Raw genomic sequence first — 27,096 nt, 5'->3', positions numbered from 1 at the left:
CTCTCTGTGCTGTGATTGGCTATTGCACATGTCATTTAAAATGCACTCAAGAGTGGTTGTCCAAACCTGCACTGTCACGATGCGAGAATAAACAATGAAGGAAGTTGTTGTGTCAAAGCAAAAAACCCACACACATTATATTCGTTTTTTTTATTGTAGTAGCTATTTATATGTTAAATGACCAGATTTACATTAGAGTTAAACAGCATAAGGGTATTACGACTGACACCTAACGTGATCTTTACAAAAATAGTAAAAAGTTTGAGTGCAACTATATGAAACCTACATATCCTTTATGGTCTGTCCTAGTACTGTTTGTGATTCAGTACGTTTCCCGGATATTAACATCCAATTCCACAACAAATGTTTTCATAGGCACAAACCACGTCTACAATGTCTGCTTTATATAGCTGCACTTTGTCGGACCTGGCACAAGCTCATCTTGACACTTACTTGTATCACAGCCAATATATGCAGATAGTGTTGACACCTTCTGTCTTTCAACAAGGAATGCACTGCTATGACACTTATATATTACTTGTTCCACATGCTTTTCCTCCTCTCAGATCTAGTAACCCATCTTACTGTTCTAGTCACATACAGTTGCCCACAGCAGGCCACACATCATCCAAACATCATGGCAAAAATGTAGCATACAAGGTGCTTTGCAAAAACAGCCAACTAAATTTTTCCAAAGCTTAACCAATAGCCCAATGTGGTTCAGTGTTCACTGCAAAGGGACAGTGGGTTTCAACCCACGAGCAATACAATGACATCAACCACGACTTTATTACATGGTGTGAAGTTAGTTAGGCAGATCTAAAACACTAGCCCTTTGTATACAAGTATGGACTCCACTGGAATAGATCATCATGCATGATACAGTTGCAAAAAGGCCAACAAAAGTATTTCACATGAAAAGAAACATTCTTTGACACATATCCCAAAAGACACTTTACTGATATTCTGATGGGTGATTGCATAGAGTCATTTGTGTATGCATTCTGTGCAAGAATGAGTGACTGAGGGAAACAGCATGACACAACATTTGAGATAAATATAACATTACTTTCAAGATCAACATAGATCATCATCTCATCAAAATGTTAATTTCATAAAACATCAATTTTTACCTTCTTATTGAAATTTTTAGGACGCATTTACAAGTGTACACTACAAGTGAAGTTTAGTAATGAAATATCTTCTGTTTAGGCTCTACCAGGAGAGCGGCGGAGTACTTTATGTGCACATATTTTTAGACGTTAATGTGAAACATTCATTAGTCACAAGTGCTGAAAAATCTCAGATATTAGCACCCATCTCAATTAAGTGAAGCCTGTTTGTGCATAAGTGTGTGCAAATGTCATGACGCACACTTGCAATCCTGATGAGTTCTATGGCTTTAGTTTCCACACACAGTATCATTTGACAACCACAATCAACTCCAAATATCAATGTAAGGATACTAGACTTTTTGCTGTTAACCAGAGGTGTTAATTAGCTCAAAAACTTTGTTTACAAAGTAAACATTGTCATAAGCAGCTTAAAAAATATATATCTAATCAAAAATGCTAACCGATCTGCAATGTTGCTGAACATGCGTGTGAGGAATGAGCATGCAATGTATTAGTAAAGTCATCGGTATCAATGGAGACAAACTGTCCTGGAAGATCTCTCTCTCTTGGACGTATTTTGTCTGGAATCAGAGGGTTCGTCTGGATATGCCAAGCTCGCATCTAATGAAGTACTAAATCAACCTCAAATGCAACATCTTACTTACCACCACAGAAGTCACAGTTCTGGATAAAGTATTTAATATAATAAGTAGTTATAAAATAGTTGCACTAGTCTGAGTGTAAATATCTCATAGCGCGTCTTATAACATGCTCTACTTAGCGTAATAGTTCTATAGCCATCCAAAATGCTCCATCCATGTTACTGCAGCTCTTAATCTACCACCTTGTACCCTTGAGACACCTGAGAAACTAGCCTGATACTTGATAAAGTGGATAAAGATTTGTGCATAAGCCATCATAGTTACCATACATTTAGTGAGGTTTACACCTGCTTGTTTACCATAAATCTAACACAGAAAAAAAACAATGCAAAACACATAGATTTAAGGCATTTCCTACCTTTAGAAATAAATAAATTCAGTCATATTGAGTGCTGAGCTTCAGATTCCAGTATAAGGATTTCATTGAAAGGGAACGGAGGCTGTAATTCAGTCCAGTAAACCATTGATGTCACATTTGTTGTATAATAAAAACAAAACAAAAAAGGAAAACAAAAAAAAAAAGTTTCTTGTGGCAAGATGGTTATATGGGCTTGTGTGACACAGAGGTATATCGAAATCCTTGCCCTCTCCTAAGCCAATTAGTAGATGTCAGGGAGACGAGAGTACTTCCTGTCAAAGTAGCCACCTGTGTAAATCCAGTCTGCAGTTCCTGTATGAGGATTCATGCCTTGTTGGAACCACCTAGAAAAGTGCCAAAACGTTACATGCCAAACATAAAACACGAGCATGTTTCATCCAGTTAGCATGTTCACAGGGTCTTCTAAAATCGGCAGAGATTAAGATTCCACTAATTTATTGCGATTTTTGAAAATCCAAACACTGTCAATAATGTCTCATGTGATTTTCTTATATAAGAGTTATGCAAGAAACATTACGTTCAGTCATGGAATGGTATTTTGAATAAGCACCAAATGCTACTGTGTGCTAAAATGCACTCAAATCGTTAAGAATATGTGTAATTTCCTGTACATTACACGAGGGTATGAAAGCCTTGGGTCCCATCGTCGCAGCTGTTTGACCTATGACCTTACCTGGTGGACCACTCCTCCTCGTCTTTGGCACGTTCCCTACGTGCTGCTCTCTGCTTCTCCTCCAGCCGCTCCTTCTCCTGACTTGCAGCGTCTGAAGCAGGAATAACACATTAAACGTAGGAATAACATGTTAAATACCCATTTAAACGTAGGAATAACATGTTAAATACTCATTTAAACGTGGGAATAACATGTTAAATACTCATTTAAACGTGGGAATAACATGTTAAATACCCATTTAAACGTAGGAATAACATGTTAAATACTCATGTAAATGTAGGAATAACATGTTAAATACCCATTTAAACGTAGGAATAACATGTTAAATACCCATTTAAACGTAGGAATAACATGTTAAAAACTCATTTAAACGTAGGAATAACATGTTAAATACTCATTTAAAAACCAGGTTCTCATGCCAAGGATATATCTGTTGGCGAGTGGAGTTGTATCTATTTTATTTTTTACCTATGTCCCCGTTTTCCATGGCTCTAATGTCTGGTCGCAGACGACAGTCTGTAGGTGCTACGACTCCCTCCATTCCTGGTTCCAGCTCATTTAGTGTCATGGCAAAGCTGGTGAAATTATACATCTGGGCAGGAACGCAGAGGAGCAAGATCTAAACACTGTGTCTGTTTTCAAACATAGAGCTTCCCTCCCCTCCCTTACTTTCCCTCCCAAATCTCTGCAAAGACCAAGAGGTCGTGGAGCACGTGTGTGTTCGTGTTTCACCTGTGCTGAGTGCGTGGGTCGGGGGGCTATCCTCCACAGTAAAGTACTGCCTGGGATCACAGTGACCGTGTCCTGGACATCTGGCATTTCATCGGCATCATCAGCACCACTACCAGCATTCTGTTCCTTAAGGCAAACAAACACTGTACATAACCACCTGTGTCAGCCTTAGCATATATCAAAATACACAACCAAATGCAGATTTTTGGGACACAAAACGAACTAAGCTGCAAGCATTCAAAACATGTTGAAAATTAGTTAGCCTAGTATCCTGTTCAGTAAATCGTTAGCACCTTTTAGGCATATAAAGGAATTTCTGACCTTGCATGGTATACGAAACAGAAAATTAAATGACAAATGTACTGCCATGCATGATAGTGAAGGTGTGAAGCATTTAAAACATCAGCTCTCTATGCAGAGCACAACGCTCATCTGGCATTGTAAGTTGGCTTTTGCTGAAAATCTCAAACTTCATTCCTGATGTACAGCCCTCACTCAAAAGATAGGAGACGACCTCTTTACATGTGATTAAGAATGCAAGTGGACCTCTATGCTTAGAAAGCACAAGAAATACTTGAAAATGCACAGCATACTGTAACATCATGTGATGATGAATTAAGGACATTGAACATGTCTCTTTACCTGTTTGTGTTTCTTTGAATCTCCACTTTTCTTCTCAATCCTCTTGTTGGCATCATAGACCTTTGGCTCTATAGTGTACAAGCACTCAGTCCACTTCCCATAAATAACACACCGCTTCTTCTTACTGCATTGTAATACATGTACAATCTCAAGCAAAAGCCACGATTATACATGACCAAAAACAACCAGAAGAATGGGACAGGAACACCCATATTACATATAACCTTCTGTGTGCACTATGTCAGAAATGATGATGTGATCCAAAGACAACATAACAGCCGTTTAAAAGCTGTGTGATGTACGGTCTGGCTGCCTGACCTTCTACTGGACATCTGATACTAGTGACTGCTCACCTCTTGTCCTGGATATACCCTTCCACTCGATGCAGTTCTTTGCCAAACATGCCACACGGCTTAAAATTCAGCACACACTTTTCCCGAGTGCTAATACAAATAGATTTTTAAAGCAAAAAGGACAACACAATTGAATATTTAACCAGACGCTGATCCTCATAAGGAGACGATCTTGTTAAGCAAAGCCACATAAAAGTATTTTTGCATATGAATAACACTATAATAACACTATAACACTAACATGCAGCAAGACGAATAAAGCTTTCATTCAGAAAGGGCAGTATGCTGATATTCCAGCCTCTGGAACAAAACAGGTTAATTTACCTGTGGTTGACTATCTCCACTGTCCCATACTGTTCAATCCACAGTTTGCCCAGGATAACATTGTGCACACAACACATAGGGTTAGTCCAAGTGTATGCTTCTCTGTGTCTATTGGAAGATAACCCATATTTAACATGTATGCACTGTAGAAATGTCAAACACAATCTTACAAAGCTATATACACACACAAGACATGGACATTTCAAACCCACAGAGGAATGTTTGTTCCAACTGTTCCATCTACAGGTATACTCCATCTACAAGTATACTCCATCTACAGGTATACTCACTTGGACAACTCCAGTGTCATGGTGCCTTTGGGTTCAGCCTCTACACTCTTGCCCCAGAACTTCAGTTTGGGATAGATGGAGCCATGGAAGTTGAAGTCCTGGCTGAGTGATTCAGCATAGAAAGCACTAATCGGTGGATGATGGCTAACCTGCTCTGAGATTAGCCGGTAACCATCATCTTCCCTACAAAGGAATTCCAATAGGAACAAGAATTAAATGCAAATGAAAGTACTTAAATGCTGGATGTCACAACATACATTTGTGTTGTAGGTCAAGGAATAGTGTGCTGCATGTATGACTGTATAATGCATTGGTTTACCTTATAAGCTCATAGGTCTCTCCTAGTAAGGGGTTAAAAGGTTTTCCAGTTCTGTCCCACTGTGAGGCCACGGCCGACACAGCAAACGCAGCAACAAGCTAAGAAACAAAACCCCAAGGGCTCAGCATAGACGCTCTCTCTCATACATTTCACACAGATTCTATGAAAGAAAGCAGAGATGGGGTGTTTACCTGCATACGTTCTATTGAATCAGACAGTGTGCAGGCTTTGTGGACGAGGTATGCATGTTCCATGTACTCTGTAAGTCTTTGAAGGAAGCTCAAAGGCTCATTAAAAACTATAGGCATGGTAATCTTGGACAGCTCCTGCACAGCCAATGGTGTTCACAGTGGGGGGGGGGGGGGGGGGGGGGGGTATAGGGATTGGGGTTAGCAGTCTATACCGGGAACTTCACCTTCATGAAGTATTCACATTGTTATGTGGGATGGAGCACATTCACAACTAGCGTCATGTTGACCACAACTATATCATCCACCACATCAATTTGACTACATTACACTTTTGCGAGTGCACTCTGCCTACCATGCCAATGCATTTCTTCAGGAAACCCCAGATGCTGAAGTCATTTCTGGAGAACATGGGAGACGGGAGGGTTGTCCTGCGAATAAAGCAGACAGGTGTGCACACACAGACACATGACAGGAAGCCACCAGATATCCCTTTCCACCAGTGTGTTTTTGAATCACATGACCTCTGGACCGTACCTTCTCCCCCACAACCCATTCTCTGACGGCACGCGGCCATTTGAGGTCTGTTTGGCCTCGTACACAGGGGCATCCTTAAAGCTAACCTCACAAGAGTCATCCGATTCCAAACCTGACCAAGTCGGGGGAAAGAGAACAAGGGATTAGGAGGCAGGAACCAAACGTCGACACTGTTGCTGGAAGTTGTCATTGCTAGGATAAGAAGGGTCTGCTAACGAAATTCAAACATGTGTGTACAGTCGCGCGTATGACTGCAGGTAAATCAATCTTCCCACCTGTTTCTGCGTCATAGAACTCCTCTTCGCTGTTCATGATGGGTGGGTTACTACTAATGATGGTGTCAGTCAGAGAGCATTGTTCCTCTAACCCAAGAATCTGAATGGGTCCTAAGAGGAAAACAGGCAACATACAGGGAATTAGGGACTGTGCTCTGGATGGAGCAACAGTACAGTGAATATGTAAAAATGTGCAACATCTATAACCTTTACGCTAAAAGGCTGAATGGATGCAGATCAATCAAATGGGATGTAAACCAAACAGCGTGGGGGCATAAACATCACCCGAATAAGACATTTAAAGTTAGCTATGTGCAGAATTTATGCAGGATGTTATGTGCATTGTTCTTGCCGACAAAGGCTAAAGAGGACAAAAGCAATGCCACGATGACATGATCCATTGTTCCTTTTATGATGTAGTATGTTGCTGATAAGACTACTTAATAAGCAACTCAATAAGTACAAACAACTACTGTCTTACATGATCCCATGCAAAAACAAATGCATAATCTCTCTCCTCCACAAAGGGGAAAAGCCACATCAACTAGCTTTGATGTCTTGGGGGGGGGGGGGGGGGGGGGGGGGAAGCTTTCTGCCTTTGGCAGAAAGGATCACAGCAAGCAGTGAATCTCATCCTTTGACAGCCAATCTGAGTTCCCATCACAAACAGAGCCACAGCGTCAACATCCACCAAAGCAACTGACTAATCTTAGTCAATTTTCAAGCTGTGACACAGTGTGAATAAGTGAACCAAGAGACGCGGGCTGTTTGTCAAAGGCCTAATACAAAGACATCCAGACAGCCACATTCTGCACCGCAAAATTGTGTGCTCAATTATACACCCTCGCTAAACATGATTTTATTTAATTACTGAACACAATGAAAGGATTTAACAAATAACTGCAATCAACAATTGGTTTCAAGCAATGCTGAGAGTCAACAAAAGACCCTCTGAGCAATCTAAAATTCAAATGGAGTACTGCAAGAGCCAGTCCTACAATGGCGATCCATCAAACTAAGCTAGCTACCTGCTCTTCAGAACCATCCTCTTTCATAACACTTCATTAGAGGAGATTCATTAACACAATTACATTGGAGTTATTGGTGTTTTGCCACCAAGTGCCTTGTAGTAGGGGAATGACAGGTTGCAGTTAAAACATAGCTATATTTAGAATCAATGACAAATCAATCAGACAAAGAGCTGACACAACCAACATTGCAAATTATATTGTATATCTTCGGTGATACAGTCTATACAAGCATCTTCCTGTGGTCTCCCAGAGTTATATTTTGTTTTTGAGCGGTCATATAAGATCAAAGGGTAGATGTATTCTGTATACCGACATAAAAGAAAACATGTAATGAAAATACACTCTGTGTATCCTCTATAGGTTTAGATAAAGTAAACAAAATCGTATATCTATAGATTGGGAGAAAGGATAAAATGTCTCTGATCCAACAGAAAGATAATAGCTTACTACAGTGCTATGTATGATGACTGAGAAGCGTCAGCTCAGAATGCAAATACCCCAGCAGACGCACACGTGAAAACAGACTATTTGTTTTGTATTCAATATAGAGGAAATCAGTAAGTGCTGATATTGAATGAACAACTGGACATCTGCTCAACACCTAACTGAGTACTGGGCTACTAGTATTCACTGACAATGACATCTCGTACAGACACTGGGTCAGGTAGTAAAGCCCAGGGTAGACAGAGGTACAACGGGCTGCAGATAATGGTCGAACTCCGTGGTGTACAGGTGCAATTCGCCATCAAACTATTTTGCCCATGGGGGAATTACAAATATGCATGTCAAGCACATCTAACATGCGCTTCAGCTACTTTGCTACCACGTCTCACTGCAGAAAGCACTCAACACACAGATCTACTCCACACAGCGCCAGGTCACACGTCCAAACGACACCACCAACCTGTCAGTAATACCGCTTTACTGCACCGGCCGAGCCTGCTAGCTAGCTGCCCAGCAAGTCTGGCACACTTCTGTCAATGCGACCGAATAAAGCTAAAAAAAACCTTATCCGACTTACTTAAGTTATCGGCTGCTAGCAGTGCTGTTTGTAAATCTTGTACCATACAGAGCAACAACGTAGCGACATTAGCTACATTAGCCACATTAGCACCATTAGCCACACTAGATACATTATCCACTTTAGCTACATTAGCCACATTAGCTATATTAGCTACATTAGCCACATTAGCTATATTAGCTAGGGACGAGCAAGCTAAGCTAAGCTAGCTAGCTGGCTGACTGGCCAGTGTCGTAGGCGACAGCTAGCGTGAAGGCTGGCGACGTGCACCCCTAGATTCGGAGAGGTAGCGGGGACAGTACTTCTTTACAAACATGACAAGATGTTTTAAAAAAATAGCTACACAATATAAGTAAATGCACACATAACGTTTTACATCACCTAATATTCCACTTCCTATTATCCTAGGGGCGAACAGACTTAAGCGTCCTGTTTGGAAGGCTGACACTGGGGCGGGCGCGTTTGGCCAAGGCTGCGTGATTGATGGGGCGGACAGCCAATGGCTCTCCAGAATGGTTGTGCGTTCTGTCCAAATAGGCGTTACATAAAGGGGCTGGTACTAAAAAGGTATGGATGGGTGTTATTTATAAGCGGTGTAATAAATATCTATCTTGGCAGCTGCACACTCTCGCCTTGTGCGCAGCTACTATCGAAAGACCTTCAGCTTTATTAGTCTAAATACGATAAATAATGACTGCGACATCGGCTATAGACCATCTGTGCACGTTAGAAGGATCTAGATTATGGAAGGTGCCAGACAGGCTATGAGGCAAATAAGCAAACGGTTTGTGTAAGCGTAGTTTTAATTTTATACTTTAGTATATACTACATCCTACTCGAAGAAACAGTGCTAATATATTGTAGTCTTTGATGGTTATTTTTCATATTCTGTTGAGTTGCCTTTTTTAACCCGGCAGCATTTTGTAACGTAACATTTACAGACATGATGATTGTCACTGTTTTTACTGCAATTTCTTTTAATATTAATGAAATGTAATAGTGTCATTAAATTGCAATTTTGTATATACTAATAACACATTGCGTTACTACACGTCCTCCAATATCTTAATTTCCAAAAACTCTAAACTCTCATGGTATTGTTTATTTGTTTTGAGAACAATATTTGGCGCGTAAAAAAGTTGCTAAAACACTTTATGTATTCTCTTAACCCCCGTAAATATTTTAATACGTATTTCACCAGGGTGTCTTAAAAATCCGACAACACGTGATTAAGGTTGCACTGACCACCACAAGATGGCAGAACGAGCCATTTTCTGTTGCTGGTGGATTTAACTCCACGTCAGTTTTTCACATCTATCGTTGATAGATGACGGGAAAATCACCCGTGCTTTCACAGTGAAAAGGTATACACACAAGCACATACACATACACGAGAAACAACACACAAGCTACACAGGTTACAACTGCAAATCAGCTCGATATGTCAATAGTTTTGATTACATTTGGCGCAAAAGAAACAAATACTGTATTTTATATGGCATGCTGTAGAGTAAGCAGTGGTCACTGGTCATTAACATAATGAAATATAAGTAACGCTTTGTTATAAAGATTCTCCAATTACTTTTGTCGGCGGCAAAAGTAATTGTTTTAATATGTAGGCTACTATGAATAATATGTATGATGTTTCATGGACTGAATTACTGAAGTCCTGGTTTTCTTATAGATCTTTGTATCGATACTAAAGCCGTGGAAATCTATGCCGCATGAAGAAAAAAGTCCATACAGTATCTCATAATTATTACTTACAGTGTCGCATAATTATTACATGCTTTCTCATAATTCTGCATTAGTAACTTACTATCTGGTAATAATGAGATACTACTTAACATCTCATCATGACGAGATAGTAAATCATAATGACGAGATAGTAAGTCATAATTATGAGATATTAAGTCATAGTGAGTCATAACTCAAAAGTCTTTTTTTTAAGCAGCGGGAATGGGCTAGAAATGGGCTTCCATAGAAATGTGCTTCCATATTAAACAAACTGGAATGTAAAACCTCAAATCTGTGAGCGTGTGCTTGTGTGCGCGCCCGAGAAAAGAGAGTTGATAGGGCGCGGGGGCGTGTACGTGTGCGTTCACGTCCAGATTTAAACACAGACACAAGTGAAGTTGGTCAGTTAAATCTGCCAAAGCGTCTAAGATCAACAGGAGAAGCCACTCTAAACGGCAAAAAAATAAAAATACACGCATGTGCAGGTAGTATCCAGAACCGTGTCTGACAGCTTATGCGATATTATTTTGTTCTAACCTCGTAGCTTGACAATATTTAGCAGGGTTTTTCAAATTATCATTTTCACAGTGTGGTTTGCACAAGTTGAGAACAGGATTACGTTTTCTGTTCATCTATCCAAGAGCCCACCGGAACCAACAAGATATGCACGGTGGAGATGGGACCAGCAAAGCGCATCGCCATGCCTGGCACGTGACATCACAGAAAACTTTCGGCAGTGCTCAGAAAATGATGAATGAAATGTCATCACAAACCAAAAATAAAGATGCTCATTCAAAATCAGCGTGCAAACGTGGTCCGTCCAGCGCGGCTGCCACCCGTCACACTGTAAGTGGTGGTAAGGAGGTCAAAGCAGAGAGAGTGAAGCGTGCAGATATCGCCCTTCGCTCAACCACCGGCTCGCTAAAGAATCGGAACACATTCTCCGTCCCGAGGAAACTTCCCGAAGTCAGTCACTCATCTACTGACTGTTCCGGTGTTAAACTCTCCTCAACGGACAGCAGTTCGGAGACGTACGACAGTACCTGGGAAGAGAACAAAACAGCTGATGTTGCCCAGAACATCGACTTTACTGAAGAGAGCAACGAGGAGAGTGACAGAGAAAATACAAAGAGCTCGAGAGAAAAAGGACCCGATATTACTGATGAGTTCAACTTCCCTTCACCGGTGGACAACACCACCCGGACCGCAGGGCTCGGTTTTGAAGAGACGTGTAGCTCTCCTGGAGACGGGCAATATTTGCTCTCCTTTGGAGACGTTGGTCTCGGATCTCACCGGCTGCACAAAGATCTTTTGAGAGAGATAGACGATTTACGGTCAGAAAATGAATATTTAAAGGTACACTTTTCGGTTCATCATGTGTTCATTTAATGTTCAGATTCTTAAAGTTGAAATAGGCCTATACAGTAGCATGATTTGTGTTAATATTCGCACATCTTTAAAGTATCCGTTGCTGGCCTCTCATTGCAAACAACTTCCTTCTTAAACATAATCATTTAAGCACTGATTAAACGTTGGTCCTGAAACAGTAACGGTGGTACCATCAGTGATGCTGTTTGCCATGTGATACACACGTTCTGACGCAGGTTGTCTGTGTCAGTGGTTGTCAGTGGTTGTGTGTAGCGCTTATGATCACACACGTATAGTTCTGACTGACCAGCAGTTTTGTCCGTAGGACGAAGTGGAGGAGCTCCGCTTTGAGATGCTGGAGATGCGGGACTTGTACATGGAGGAAGACGCGTGTCAGCTGCAGGACCTCAGGCAGCAGCTGGACCAGGCCAACAAGACCTGCCGTATCCTGCAGTACCGGCTCCGCAAGGCCAAGAGGCGGAGCCTGCGCGTGGCCCAGACCGGCCAGGTGGACGGGGAGCTCGTCCGCAGCCTGGAACACGACATCCGGGTTAGTAACTTAGAGTTATAATGAATCTAATCCCTTGAATCACTAGAGATTTTTCCTTTAGCGACCAGTCAGGTAAAATGAAACTATGTTATCTCACATACATGTTGTTACACAATCCAAGACCAGATGGTCCAGGCTTGAATTCATTTTACCTACAACACATTTGATTTGTGATGACAATGTGGATTTATTCATGATGAAGTGAATGTCTGTGATCCTCATCTGTGTGTTTGTGTGCATGTTTGTGTATGAGAGTAACATATGTATATATAAACCCTTGACTCATGTTTAATTACATTTATGGGAAAGAGCAAGCATTCTTTCTCAGCTCATGAATGTGAAATTACAGTGTGAAATGAAGTCACGCCCACGTTTTTCCTCCTGGTAAATGGCGATTTTATGAGTGACTGCCTCTAACATTGCTGTGTATAATGAAAAACACTGTGATGGATGCCATTTATCCATATATCTCAATCTTTCAGAATGCGTGCTAAGATTTCACAACCGTGGACCGATTAAGTGTTACAGTGCAAGACACAACATATGAATCAACTCTGTGATTCAGCCTGCTCTCTTATTTTGTTGTGCAATCTTGAACCTTTATGGTCCTGCAGCACTAAAACCTTTACTCATTACTGACTGGGACAGCATTTCATAGCACAGACTGGAGTGGGAACTTGAGTTCATACAGATGTGCTTGAGGTTGTGTGTATGGTTGTGTGTATAGTGAGAGGCTGGGTTCTGGAGCCACTCCAGTTCTCATTTACGGTAAAATCCTGAGCGGTGTGCTTGCCAGCTGCTAGCTTTGGGCAGACCACTCTCAACACAAGCATTTTTTGGTTTAAACTCATCAGCCAGTCATGAGGAAGGCAGTGCAGTGTGCAGGAACGTTATAGTCATTAAAAGCCAATCACAGCAGGGGCAAAGCACATCAGTGTGCACTTCCCTCCAGGAGGAATACTGCCATGCAAAAATGCCATTTACTCTTACTTTGTTTATTCTTGGTGAGCTTAAACCCATGACTTTATAAATCTGTTTTCTTTCTAAGTAAACAGAATTCTGGATTGTGATAGGAAATTAGTTATGCAATTTCATAAATTCTAATCTGTATATACATATATGTGTGTGTGTGTGTGTGTGTGTGTGTGTGTGTGTGTGTGTGTGTGTGTGTGTGTGTGTGTGTGTGTGTGTCAAGGATTGTGGCCAGCAGCTTCAGTGGGGGAAGTCTCGTGGCAGCTGTCTGTGTTCACTGTAGCCATGCTGATGGTCTATTTTGGAGGCATGTGGAAGAAATGGATACTCTGAGTCTTTTTTACATAAACTGAGACAGTATATACATGTCTGTGTGTTTTCCTTATTTAGTACTTATTTAGTACTTATTTAGTACTTATTTAGTACTCTTCCGAGTTCCTCTCCATTCAGCCTCTACCAAGGTGATTCTGCCAGCTTGAACCTGTTCACATCACTTACTCTTGCGTTCACTAATCTTTCTCTAAATATACAGAAACGTAAAGGAATGCAGCATTGTTCTTTAGATGGAAGGAGATACAGGCCACGCACTCTGCTTAATTCTCCTCTTAATTGTCTGTACTTAAGCCCACGTCCAGTAAAAGAACAGACAGAACCTTGTGCTGAAAATCATGGAAGTCACACTTTGAAATCTTATCCTGGATAATGCCGTTTGAGATCCTCGTAGTGCAAATGTACTTTTGGAAATGCTGTACAATTTCTAAATAGTAAAATGTTATTTATTTCTAAATAAATAAATTATAATAAAAAAATGAATCCCTCTCAGGTCATATTATAATAACCCAAGAATATGAAGAACTTTTGAGCAGCCTGTGGAGTGGATAGAACACCTGTAATCACTGTTCTTTCCACTTAGTGCTCAGGGACGTTAGGCATTGCATTGATTCTACCAAACCACTGCTTTTTCAGGTGGCAAAAAGCGTGTCCTTCCGCCTACACGGCGAGCTGGTGGTGGTGCAGAAGAAGAGCACTCGGCTGGAGTGGGAGAACGAGGGTCTGCGTGAGCAGCTCCAGCAGCTGGAGGTGGCCAGACAGGTCCTGCAGGCAGAGCTAGACAAACCCAGAGAGGTACGGAACGGCTTTCTCCACACTGACCTGATTTGGAAAGCATTTTACACAGACCACTGACTTTGCCCTCTACAGTTTGTGCTCTCGTGTCCTTCAGCAACCCAACCTCCTCCTCCTGGTGGATTAAGGAGCCCTTGACCCCGGCTACGGTTGTGATGGGCGTGACCGACAGCTGACACTTTGGCCAGGCAGCGTATTATGAGATGTGAGGGGGAGGAATCGAGGCACAGCTGTTATTCCCTTTGTGGGTGCAGGGAAAGAGTTTGGTGATGAGTAAGATAAAGAGAGGGAGAGAGAGAGGAATGGAGAGAGAGAAAAGGAGTGAAAATAGGAAGACCGGGAGAGGGTGACAGAGCCACGCAACAACTATAAATAAACAAAGAAACAAAGAAAGGCTCTTTTCTGTTAGTTAATGTTAGTTAGCATGTGACTTAATGTAGATTATGCTTTGGACTTAGTTACTGCATATAGCTACTGAAAAATGTAAAACACTGAACCATATCTGAATTTGTCCTCATCGCGATGCCACTATGGTTTCGTCTAAAAGAACTGGCCATCCAACAAAGATTAGCTTTGTTAATTCCTCACCTCCTGATTGGCTGAAGATGCCAGGGACTCTTTAAGGATAGTGTTGCCTTGCAGCACGAGTTTAATCCAGGATTCAGCACTTAGTAACAGTTCAGCTTAGGCTACTCATCTCAAACAGCTGCTGCTCCAATCTGATCCTCACCAGCAGGGCAAATCACAGACAACCAGATTATCAATGCCTAAACCTGAGACATAATCAATAAAAGCCACCCGCTAGATGAAAACATGTCTATAGGCCATTTAAGATTCATTGAGTAGTCTCACAACCAGCCCCTAAATAAAAACCAATTTGGTTTGTGGTCAGCTGCTCTAATAGCTGCCACTAAACTGGTGCTTGCGGAATCAATTTATTTTGAAAATGAGTACTGAATGAATATAGGAGGATTTGCACTGCTTTGTATATATACAAGTTATATACAAGTTGTATATATACAAGTTGAGTTGAGTTTAGATCATTGATGGTATTTTTATAATGTCACTCTTAATGCCTGATGGGTTGCCACAGAAGTAGACAGAGAGACTGACGCTAGCTAACATTCTTCTCATACTGTGAGTGACATGCGTGTTTGGTCTGTAGTAATGTATCCATGGCTTGAGAGTTTTGAGGGCTTGAAAGCTGACTGCAAGAGTATGATTAGCACAATATGCCTGAATTGTATGTAACCAATGTAGTAACTAATGTAGTAACTAATGTAGTAACTAATGTAGTAACCAATGTAGTAACTAATGTAGTAACTAATGTAGTAACCAATGTAGTAACTAATGTAGTAACTAATGTAGTAACCAATGTAGTAACTAATGTAGTAACTAATGTAGTAACCAATGTAGTAACCAATGTAGTAACTAATGTAGTAACCAATGTAGTAACTAATGTAGTAACTAATGTAGTAACCAATGTAGTAACCAATGTAGTAACTAATGTAGTAACTAATGTAGTAACTAATGTAGTAACCAATGTAGTAACTAATGTAGTAACTAATGTAGTAACCAATGTAGTAACCAATGTAGTAACTAATGTAGTAACCAATGTAGTAACCAATGTAGTAACTAATGTAGTAACCAATGTAGTAACCAATGTAGTAACTAATGTAGTAACTAATGTAGTAACCAATGTAGTAACCAATGTAGTAACTAATGTAGTAACTAATGTAGTGTGTTCAGAACCAATTCAACTAAAATGTATTATGGGATTGAAAAGAAAGGAATTTAAAAAATGAGTGGGTCAATAAATAAGCTCTTAATTTCAAACACACCACTGGTATATCCACAGAATTCTCTCAGGAGAAGAAGTTTGAGATCAACTGCCAGCAAGAGTGAAAAGAAGCTATCTTTACTGGTAAATAAAATCCATGTCATGTTTTTTTCAATCTCCATTCTATATTTGGTTTGCAATACAGTCTAACTTTTTGGTAGCTCAATTCCTTCAACTGTTTCCTTGTACATTTAATGTGCACATTTAACTTTAATGTGATCAATTCACATTAGATACATTTCTGTTTGGTAGGATGACAGTGCAGATCTGAAATGCCAGCTCCATTTTGCTAAAGAAGAGTCAGCCCTCATGTGCAAGAAACTCACAAACACAGCTATGGAGTGTGAGAGCATGCGGGAGGAGCTGGACAGGTACAGACTGCTCTATGGTGACGTGGACGCGTCCCAAGCTGCAGCAGGCACCACTAGCTCCGCCCACGCCCGTGAAGCAGAGGTCAAAGTTCACCTGCGTCTGGTAGAAGAGGAGGCCACGCTGCTGAGCCGCCGTATTGTGGAGCTGGAGGTGGAGAACCGGGGTCTGCGGGCGGAGATGAGCGAGTTGCGGGAGAGAGCTGGAGGAAGTCAAGAGGATGGGGATGAGCTGATGGAGGCTGCAGGGGGTTGTTTGCCTGTCTCTCTCTGCATGGAGGAAGGAGAGGAGGTTAAAGAAGGAGCAAAGAGTGAACATCCTGGTTTTGAAGACAGACACGGAGGTCACGAACAGTTGGAGGATGCAAGATCGGAGAGCTGCTTACTAGATCGGATCATGAGAGAGGGGATGACAGGAGGGAAGAGGGAAACATTTGAAGGTCGGCCGAGGTCTGCTGAGAGTCCAGAATGTGAAAGGATGGTCCTGTGTGAGGAGAAGTGCAATCTCAGTCTAAAAGACCAAGAAGCCCTCATTGCAATCCGTGACCAGACTATTCTTGTTAAATCAACAATTGAGGTCCTAACAGCCCCAGCAAAAAATGGGCTCTCACCAACCTCTGTCTATAACTCCCCTCACCTCTGCAAGGTTGATGCACCGTGCAAGACTCTGACTTTTGGACTGCAAGTGCTACAGGAGCAGTTAGATTCTCTTGTTGCAAAGGTGGAGACTTTGGTGAAGCCGGCACTCACTGTCCACGAATCAGGAAACGTGAATTCAGAAGCTGAAGGCACACATATAGACCCCATGCTGCATACTGAGGAACACGTCGCACAGCAATGTCCCGTTGAGGAAATGGTCCACATTTCAAGCCAAACTTGGGAACAAAACTGCAACCAGGACAGTCTTGCGCTGATGACACTTCAGCTACGTTGCTTTCTCCAGCAATGGCGCCAGGGGAAGAGACCTAACGCAGGATGTCTGTTTGAGGTAATGTAGCCACTGATACTTTTCTTCCAATGCTACGTTAAAGAAGAAATTGTCTATCTCACAATAGAGATGTGGATGAAAACCAAAACACCTTTAAATGCTGATGACCATTTTAGGCTGTAATGATTGTCTGCTCTTTTGCTTTAAGATGGACTTCCAGAAGGATCTTTATTGTCAAATAGAGGCAAACTTACACAGGTCCTGCAAAATTCATGAAAAATGCCACAGGCAGGTATGATTGAGAACAGGACCAACATTACCCCGCCATATACATATGTTTGGTGGGATTGCGAAATGTGTGTTTACACTGTAGTGCAAAAATGGGGGGAAAAAAACTACAAGTTCCATAATGTACCAATATGTAAAGTCATGTGATAAATGTGCCAGTACGTAAAGTAAAGCTTTCGATAAACCATCTGTCCCTGCTCCCACTCACCTCATCTGGCTAGGGTTGTAGGGATCTTCTCTCAGATCTGAAGGCAGCACTGGAGGATCTGGGTTCTGAGCTGCAGGAGGAGTATCTAGCCGGCCAGCACATTGCACAGCAGTTTGCCCAAGCTAAAGCAGCATGGACAGTGGAGTGTACAGAGCTCAAATGCCTTATTGGCACGGTGAGGAACCACATACTTGATTCTATTATAACTTGGCAAAGAAAAACACATTCAGAATCTTGCAGGCCTCCATGTCTAAGTTTCACAGTTTACTTGGATTCAGACTGGGATTACTCCAGACTGGGATTACTCCAGACTGGGATTACTCCAGACTGGGATTACTCCACTGGGACTTCTTTCTCCAGCCAATTAGTTGAGCCAATCAGTGATTTATTGGCATTATCGCCAATGGCCACAATGCACAAACACAAGGCACAGGAAATAAAAAAGGAAATTTATAACAGTGGTAACTTGAAACTCTTGAAAAAAAATGCTCTTGCTACACAGTCAAAATTGTCGGCAGCATTGGGAATATCAGACTGATCCAATTGAAAAAGCTTACAAGATTCAAGTGGTGAAATCTTGCAGGATTCAAATGCCATGCTGTTTTTTTTTTTTTTTTTTTTTTGTCGTTTGAGGTTTAAATGTAACACCATACTAATTATTGTGATCAAAACTATTCACTTCAGGACTAATTCAGTCTTGTGTGTGTACCCAGCTGGAGAGTACATCTGAATGTGTGGGACCAGAGGGTTCTCCAGACCTACAGATGGCATTGCGAAAGGCCCAGGTTGAGAAGCTTCAGCAGCGTTTAGCTGAGTCTTATGTCGCTATAATGAATGTGTCACAGCGGCTGAAGGTGTGTGAGAGTAACTGGTGTGTCAGAGGCAGGAGTTTCTAAAACACCTGAACCAAGCCTGTCAGGATTTGCACAAGTTAAGCAATACCAAGAGCTAAGAGTAGATGCAGAGAGTGCTATATATACTGTATATATATATATATATATATATATATATATATATATATATATATATATATATATATATATATATATATATATATATATATATATATATATATAGCTATTACTGAACAACTGGTATTTAGTACTTAGACTCCATTGAATATTATGTGTAAACACCATATTGCATAGTGATTATTCTGATTCAAACCGTCACTCAGGCAAAATGGGGTTAGTGAGCAGAGGTAGCCTGTGAGTATGTGTGAGACTAGAATTTAGGCTAATGCCCTGTTGGGACTTTGGGCAGTAGGGTATGGTGAAATATCAGTTGAAAACAGGACATCTGATTCAGAGAGGGTTCAGTCAGAGGACACAGACAATATACAGCTAAGAAAGATCCTAGCAGGCAAATTAAGGTGTTTTGATGTTCACAGAGGATAGACCAATGCACAATAAGGCATCATTAACATTATGACATTATGACTTATAAGCACACAAAATATTGTGACTTAAAATGCATTGCTATATGTTTTCAGTCTTATGGATTTAGGACGCCTCAGATGGGAGGAGAAATTATGAGGTTAGTTTCACTGTCATATGCTGCACACAAGCATTGTAACTCAATCTACATCAGTTAAGTTACACATATGAGCCTGACTAAAATGTTGCATCTTTCATGCCAACAGAAATGGCTTCCTTCACAGGATGGATCCTAAAGCTGATCATTTGACACAGAAACACAACAAGAACTGGTTATACCTCACTCAAGAAGCAGCTCTTATAGACAGAGAACATCCATGTAAGACCTGGGACTGCCCCATCATGTCAAACAGTTTTCCCAGCCTTAGCCTAAAAAAGGAGACGTCTCAAAAAAGCCACACAGCTCCAGAGCGAACCAGCCTAAGGATCTACTACAGCCCACCATCTGCACGTAGAATCCACCTTTATGCTGAGACAATATATGTGGATAAGTGTGTGAAGCCCACAGAGAAGCAAGAACCACGCTGCTCCCATTCTCCAGATGAACACATAAATGGAAATTCTTCTTCTGACCATGACAGCTGGAAGGGTACTCTGCCTTTTGAGTGCCAGCATGTGACAGAGTGTAATCGTAGCACTGTCGTTAGATCCAGCTCTTCTTCTTCTGGTTTCCAGCCCCTTGGTAGTTCAATTTCATCTTGCTTGCCCTTCAGTGGATTGGAGGTCTCAGCCAACCTGAGTGATGACATGAAGGAAATAACAGCAAATGTGCTTCAGTCTTCCTACCCCAAGCGTCTAGATGGAAGGAGAGGGAGAAACACAGGAAGACATATTGCAGACATGATCAGCACAGGAACCCAGACTCATGCCCTGCCACAGGTTAACAGTGTAGCGCTCCAAACTGAGGACTCTCAAAACCTGCATGCGGGGAAACACTGGTCACCAGGGGTCATCTCATTTGTATCTGGTCACCACCCACAGGTTCTGACTTCCCTGGACAAGATTCCTGGGCTATCAGAAAGACCTTGTCCTTCTACTGTTCCACCCAAATTACAGCAGACATACTCTGCCTCTTTCCCTTTCCCCTCAACATCTTTGACTTCAAATTCTTCTAGCTCTTTTGCTTCATCTACCTTGTCCTCCTCTTCCTCCTCCTCCTCCTCCTCCTCCTCATCTTTAACCAATATTTCCAGATTGGAGGTCCCTAAGGATCATGGCTTGTGCCCTGAGGCCCAGTGCAGCTCTGGTTCTTCAGTCTGGGTTCACTCCAACTCCACCAGCCCCAGCTCAGCATCAGGGGGAAATGGCGAAAAGCCTGCCGGACACAAGACCGCGGGCATCCACAAATATGGACTGGTTCAGGGTTTTTTTCGCAGTGTGTGTGGCCGGGGTGAGAAACCTAAGCCCGGAGGGGAGAAAGCATCGGCGGTGCGCAGGAATCGTGTTGGTCAATCAAAACCGAGGAAAACAGAAGGGCCTCCTTCTCGTATTCCCACCGTTCAGCTGGTCAGGAGTGACAGTGTGACCAAAATTGTTAATCGCAGATTTATAAAACAGGAACAGAAAGATGAACCAGGCCCTGTCCAGACACAATCCCAGAGCAAAAAAATACCACTTACTAGAGACAAGGGCCATGGTCCTATAACTCTGGAGGTAAGAAACATAAAAATGTGGAAAGAGACTTATTTCCAACAAAGATAAACTGTACCCAACTGAGTGTGAGAAAATGTAATGTTTGCTAATCTAGTTTGCTAAATAAAAACTTACAAATGGCAAAAACCCTATGTAGGATATTAATAAAATTTTTAATAGCTGTTTGGACATTTTTCTGTGATGTTGCTTTAATGCATAATCTCTCTGGTTTAATATTCAGTCTTTCCCTTTGAAGGATCACTCCTATGACTGCAGATCTCGAACTCTACCTTCCTGCTTTTCTCGAGCATCACGCACCAACCTTCACCAAGCCCGTGGCCACTACAGTCTCCGCCCACATGAACGCCCCACAGCAGCTGGTGGGAAGGGGGATCTACTTTCCCAGTTAGGGGTGCAGTCACCATGAACCACCATTGCACAGCTGTGATGGGATTCTGTTGGTAGGTGGAGATGTATGAATTGGATGGAGAGACAATAATGAGCAGATGCATATTGATCATCTCATAGACATGGGTAACTGACACTTTCTCCAATACTTTCAGCACTTAATTCCTTAAAATTAAAATAAAAAGAAATTTGCTTTGGATTAATTCATGTGACAACTTTAATGTGTTTAGGGGTAGTGGTTCAGAGAGCTAGTTGTTTTATGTGATTTAATTTATGGTGTATCAATATGAAAGTTATTAATGTGGTATCTGGGGATTTTTATACTGCTAATTTATATGATCTACTTATTTTTTTGTTTGTTTGTTTATTCATTAAAAGTAAACCATACAAGAGCTATATAAGAGGTGTAAATAAATGTATTTTCACATTGTTTTGTCTCTTGAAAACTTCAGACTCGTCATAAGTGTTTTTCAAAAGTGTTTCAGGGGAACATTTATAATTATTTTGAACCAGACAAAACAAAGATTGCTTTTCTGTAACTACTTGATAATAAATGAAATGTTAAAGCACGCCCCCTACAGGCCAAGGCAACCAACCGGTCGCATAACAATGACGTGAATTGAGACGACGTACTATTACCAAAATATCAATAATTTAGTCAAGTGAACTAAAGCCACTTTTAATCGTTCACAAATAAAGGAATCACTTAATGTTTTGTTTCGTTGTTGACGAAAAAAACAAAGGATTTATTTGGTTGAAACAAAATAGCGGAAATGCGTCAAAAGAGTGTGCACTTGTTCTCGTAGAACCGACAGGTCTGGTTAGCTAGTTAGCCGAGCTGCCTGTCAATTGAGTGTTTGTGACATATTTGTAATTGTTAATCTGAATAAATCTGATGTTTTACTGCAAGACAAAGAACAAACGTGGCTAACGATGCTGACTACATCTCTAGGCTTCAGCCACACAGTTGATTTTACTCTATCTAGCCAGTTAGCTTCCTGAGCTAATTCAGTGTTTACCAGCTGGAGTAAACATAAACAGGTCGGTCGTAAACAGGTCGGTCATCCCGCACTGTCGCCTCGTCCGGTGCGTAACGTGAACCTCGCTATGTCGTGCTCACTAGAGAAGATGTTGTGTGACGCCCGGACGTTGCTGGAGCGCCTGAAGGAGCACGACACGGCCGCCGAGGGCTTGATCGAGCAGTCAAACGTCCTCAGCCAGAGAGTTCACAGCATGAAGGAGGTTGGAAACGCTCTCCCCGATAAGGTGTGTCAGCATTTAGAGGGAACACAGTCAGAGGTGGCAGAGAGGCACAGTCTCATATTAAAGTTAAACTTGTTCACTGTATAACCACCTGCCTTTCCTGCAGTACCCCGAAGAAAGCACGGGATATCAAGAGCTTTCTAAATACAAACCCCACGTTCTTCTGACCCAGGAGAACACTCAAATCAAGGAACTTCAACAAGAGAACAGAGGCATGGTTCCTACAATGTTCCTACAATGTTCTCAATGTTCTTAGAAAATGCATTTCTGGAAATTGACTCAATTCAGTATGTACAGCAGACATGTTAACATGTTGAATGATCACTCGGTGTTTGCTCCTCCCACTGCTCCACAGAACTCTGCCTGTCTTTAGAAGAGCACCAGTATGCTTTGGAGCTGATTATGGGTCGATATCGCAAGCAAATGCTTCAGCTGATGATGGGGAGGAAGGAACTGGACACCAAACCTGTGCTCAGCCTCCATGAGGATCACTCCAAGGTGCATATTGCTTATCTGATACCCTAATACAGTCATGTGGTCTATTTTGTAAAATCACCCACAACGTATTTGTGGTTTGTCCAGGAGGTACAGTGTCAGTTGGAGCGTATTTGTGAGATGGGACAGGTGATGCGTAGGGCTGTCCAGGTGGACGACCAGCATTATTGCTCTGTGAAACAGAGGCTGGCTCAGCTTGAGGTAATGATGTCTTCTGTCTCTGGCTAATGCCTGCATTAAAATGTCTAGTTTTGCTGTGAAATTACAAGCACACCATTTTGTGTCACTATTGTGCTAGTTGTTGTCACAGAGCTTCTGGTCACAGGGTTTCTCCCACAAAATGTGATTAATTTTCTTCTTAATTCAGATTGAAAACAAGGAGCTTCGTGATCTTTTAGCCATCAGTAAGAATTCACTGAAACCACAAATAGAAGAGGCCAGCCAACCAGACACAGAGGACAAACCTGAGGTTGCTGATGAGTGATGACGGCCAGTGACATCAGTTGTTACTGTTTGTGGCTACAGTTCAGTGCAATTTCTGTTGTAACATCTCAGGTCAAGTGTTAACCAACGTCTGAGTTATGGTGTTAGTAGTATTGCTGACCTTGCCCAGTTCAACCTGTTGTTCATTTTTGCACTTTTCTGCAATGTAGAAATAGAGGTGGATTTTTTCTGTTCTTCTCAGGAAGTAGAGTTTATGTAGTAGACAGTTATGTAGATATCTTATGGCAAATTAAAATACTTAATATTTTAAATTTAAGGTGCTTACAACAATGTTCAAATCCCCAGAAAATGTTGAGATATATATATATATATATATATATATATATACACACACACACACAAACATGCGCACACAATTTTTCATGGAAACACTGGTGATGATGCTGAGTAAAAAAAATACTTTTTTGTTGAATTGAATTTTTAAATAAAAATTATAAACTAAAAATAAATAAAGATATGTCTCCATACTCATTGGCTGTGAGAGCTTTAGCCCCATTGTGCTTGTAACCATGAAAAGAAATCTACATTATACTCAGTTAAGAAAAGCCGTCTCTTGAAACTAACCAGAAAGCAGACAATCAAATCAAATATATTTGTAGCCTATAGCGCAATGCCAGATAAGCCACTATAAGGAAACAGTTTGGTGAATTACTACTGGATATTATTTTATAAGATATAAGAGTAGACTTAATGTAGGTGTGTGTAATAGGCCCACAGACTTAGTGTGTGATGGTATGGTTGATGAGCATTTGACAAAGTTAGCACCACTTAACCATGGTAAAATCACTGACTTTTTCTCAGGCTAACTGACTTTTTCGGTTAGCCTGAAAAAAACGTCCATAATGATCTTAAGAGTGACCCACCCAGCAGTCAAAAGGAATGAATAGATTTGGGGCCAGTATTTTTGAGTTTTATTTCATTTAATAGACATGGGATTAAATACAATCATATAAACAATAATTCAAAACGTGTCTTAAAAAAAATTATATGGCCTTCTCTTTGAATGACCCATTATGATTTTAACTATTGAAATGAATCCTTGAACTTTCCTATACTGTTCAGGTTAAATTTATGTTCTGTCCTCCATAAAGAATCTCATTACCTGTGTGGATGATTGAATCCGAAAAAGTTAGAAATGGAAAATTATTCATAAGGCCTCATCTCTCGAGTCCTGAAGTTTTATCTTGACATGTGTGCACAACATACTGTACAGTTATGTGCAATTAGCTGCTGTCCTCGTCGACTAACGACGTGTCCTCGTCTCCGACCAACCCACTAACACACCCTCACCAGTAGGTGGCGCTTCACCGATTCTGTATAGGTGACCTCCTGCTAACGGAGCTAGCTAGCACAGCATATCCTTCTAATACGAAGTTCGTTTTAGCCTCTTAGCAGCGTCTACTTCAGTATGTCTGAACAAGATCTGCGGCAGAAGTGGGACCGTTGCCTTTCAGACTGCGCTGTCAAAATTGGTAAGATATTTAATTGCGTATTGTTTGGCACCGCCAGTTAATAACACAGATGCGTTTTCACTAAGCTAGGTTAGCTAGCCGGCTAGCGCGTTTGGACTGTAGCCTTGCTAACACTTAAATGGAGCTCAACAAGACAGCCAGCTGGGATAGCCAGATATATGATCAATTTATGATTATTAATTGAATTAGGATCAATTACAGGATCGGTTTTGTATAGTATAGTTTTGTATAGTGCTAGCTATACCCGTTTAATGTCGAGGGCTGCCTAACGTGACATTAGACATTCGCCTTGTCTTAGAGATGCTGTATTTAAAGACACTGTGTGTTTCACTTCTAACCTCCTCTATGCAACTTTACTCTGGTGGAGTCGCTGACTTTTTGTGTTTTTGTATCGTTTCTCTTAAAAAATGTTAATTTATTTCCTGTAGGGGCTGGTCTTGGTTTAGGAATCGTCTTCTCGGTTGTATTCTTCAAACGTGAGTATTTTCAGTTACAGTCACAACTTTCTTATTGGATAATTAAGATTAAACATTTTTTGTTTCAATTGTACTTGCAGGGAGAACGATGCCAATTGCGTTTGGCACAGGAGCGGGTTTGGGCATGGCTTACTCCAACTGCCAGCACGACCTGAGATCACCATATCTACTGTACAGTAATGTAACTAAGGTCAGTGACTTCAGCAAGCTGAATCAGTTATTGATATCAAAATGCAACACTACAATGTTTTCATCAGTTTGTCAGTATGGTCTCAAAGCAATACAAGATGAGATGTTTCCATTTACTTCATGTTTGTGTGTATTTTGTAAATCTATGGTTTGTTGAATCAAAATGGGAGCTGAACAATGTTCTCATCTCTTTCAGAAGCAGTAGTGCTGTATCAGTGAAGGATTTCATCAGGTTTTCATCGCTCATTGAAAGCTGACACACTTTCTGTGGACCGAACTTCACCCATTATCGTTTCAATGTGCTCCAAAAAGACATTCTGTCCTTTTTAAGTTGCACTGTTAAGAGAAAAGTAGTTATTAAATAATATACAGAATGATATACCAAGGAAGAAATACAGTTATAAAAGATTATTTTGACCAACAGATTTGCAGTGTCATTTTTATTAATATTATATGTTCAGTAAATTGTGTATTTCATAAAAAACAAAATCACAAATGCAACAGAAGACTGTTCCTTGACAGTGGATGCCACAATACAGTATCAAGTGAGCATTTGTACATAATCACAAAATGTTCATATTATCTTGAACATGGTGTATGTGTAGAAAAAATTTTTGGCACTGTGACAAGTCACAAGTTGCCTCTAGTAGCTCCATAGTGACGCAGCGATGAAGTACCTCTTGATTAGAACAATCTTTTACACAAATTTGCATTTTTGTATGGTTTTATCACAAGGGGAACATGGGATAGAGCTTTTTGATTAAACCAAACCATTAAGAAAAATGCTCATAACTGAAATTTGTATTGAGCTTTTGAGTTTTGTAGTAATTAATGTCACATTTAAGGAAACATCACTGAACACTGTTTTTTTTAGAAGGATGAGTTTCGATTGCTGGTAGAGGTTTGTCTTTTGCATTTAATTTCACATTATCAGCAAGGTAAATATAATCTATTATTGCTTAATGTTTTCCAGGTCACTGACATACTGTATTCGAAACTCTAAACTCTGTTGCTTAAAAAGAAATGTGCAATGAATGTCCTGGATGAAATAATTTTTAAATGTGTTAAAAATCATGGAAAAGTAATTATCTTGGCCAAAGGGGGGGATAATCCCTTGTGTAAAAAAATTTATAAGACCTGTGTGGCCTGAATGTTTCTATATTACTATTGTGTTAAAAATATCTACGTTGCTGGCACCTCTCCATTAATTCAAAATTAGCACTGGCTGTGAATATGCATAAGCAGCATTAAGAATGCAATGCTCAGACACGTTCCGTCTCAGGCAGCGGTACGCTG

The 27,096-nt window shown here is 40.9% G+C and overlaps 4 protein-coding genes across 7 annotated transcripts; 3 read left to right on the top strand and 1 right to left on the bottom strand.

Moving 5' to 3' along the window:
- Positions 1 to 135: 135 nt before the first annotated feature.
- Positions 136 to 9,064, bottom strand: osbpl2a (oxysterol binding protein-like 2a). 3 transcript variants are annotated; one of them, XM_077018417.1, is made up of 14 exons: positions 8,923 to 9,064; positions 6,490 to 6,600; positions 6,215 to 6,326; positions 6,033 to 6,108; positions 5,681 to 5,815; positions 5,490 to 5,587; positions 5,171 to 5,353; positions 4,881 to 4,988; positions 4,557 to 4,646; positions 4,204 to 4,327; positions 3,562 to 3,687; positions 3,298 to 3,421; positions 2,830 to 2,920; positions 136 to 2,479 (listed from the first exon to the last, which is right to left on the bottom strand). In XM_077018417.1, exons 2-14 carry the CDS (start codon positions 6,524 to 6,526, stop codon positions 2,377 to 2,379), a joined length of 1,407 nt encoding a protein of 468 aa, XP_076874532.1. In that variant the 5' UTR covers positions 6,527 to 6,600; positions 8,923 to 9,064; the 3' UTR covers positions 136 to 2,376. The 3 variants fall into 3 exon arrangements, with proteins under 3 accessions (XP_076874532.1, XP_076874530.1, XP_076874531.1); XM_077018415.1 differs by lacking the exon at positions 8,923 to 9,064 and adding an exon at positions 8,542 to 8,913; XM_077018416.1 differs by lacking the exons at positions 4,557 to 4,646; positions 8,923 to 9,064 and adding an exon at positions 8,542 to 8,914.
- A 1,877-nt stretch (positions 9,065 to 10,941) lies between these two features.
- LOC143524990 (microtubule cross-linking factor 2) lies at positions 10,942 to 21,879 on the top strand. Of its 2 annotated transcripts, none has more exons than XM_077018413.1 (11): positions 10,942 to 11,634; positions 11,972 to 12,196; positions 14,135 to 14,293; positions 16,152 to 16,217; positions 16,386 to 17,489; positions 17,638 to 17,721; positions 17,939 to 18,100; positions 18,639 to 18,779; positions 19,418 to 19,461; positions 19,568 to 21,014; positions 21,250 to 21,879. In XM_077018413.1, the coding sequence occupies exons 1-11, from the start codon at positions 10,942 to 10,944 to the stop codon at positions 21,418 to 21,420; spliced, it is 4,296 nt and encodes a 1,431-aa protein (XP_076874528.1). In that variant the 3' UTR covers positions 21,421 to 21,879. The 2 variants fall into 2 exon arrangements, with proteins under 2 accessions (XP_076874528.1, XP_076874527.1); XM_077018412.1 differs by having other exon boundaries at positions 21,235 to 21,879.
- A 172-nt stretch (positions 21,880 to 22,051) lies between these two features.
- sike1 (suppressor of IKBKE 1) lies at positions 22,052 to 24,002 on the top strand. The gene is made up of 5 exons (XM_077018421.1): positions 22,052 to 22,667; positions 22,771 to 22,876; positions 23,020 to 23,162; positions 23,247 to 23,360; positions 23,527 to 24,002. The coding sequence occupies exons 1-5, from the start codon at positions 22,509 to 22,511 to the stop codon at positions 23,641 to 23,643; spliced, it is 639 nt and encodes a 212-aa protein (XP_076874536.1). The 5' UTR covers positions 22,052 to 22,508; the 3' UTR covers positions 23,644 to 24,002.
- Positions 24,003 to 24,956: 954 nt separating this feature from the next.
- Positions 24,957 to 26,221, top strand: micos10 (mitochondrial contact site and cristae organizing system subunit 10). The gene is made up of 4 exons (XM_077018422.1): positions 24,957 to 25,135; positions 25,564 to 25,611; positions 25,692 to 25,801; positions 25,997 to 26,221. Exons 1-4 carry the CDS (start codon positions 25,072 to 25,074, stop codon positions 26,003 to 26,005), a joined length of 231 nt encoding a protein of 76 aa, XP_076874537.1. The 5' UTR covers positions 24,957 to 25,071; the 3' UTR covers positions 26,006 to 26,221.
- Positions 26,222 to 27,096: the final 875 nt, after the last annotated feature.

Source organism: Brachyhypopomus gauderio, chromosome 10 (genome assembly GCF_052324685.1).
Source record: "Brachyhypopomus gauderio isolate BG-103 chromosome 10, BGAUD_0.2, whole genome shotgun sequence".
NCBI lineage: Eukaryota > Metazoa > Chordata > Actinopteri > Gymnotiformes > Hypopomidae > Brachyhypopomus > Brachyhypopomus gauderio.
This window is presented reverse-complemented; position numbering and strand designations above follow the sequence as displayed.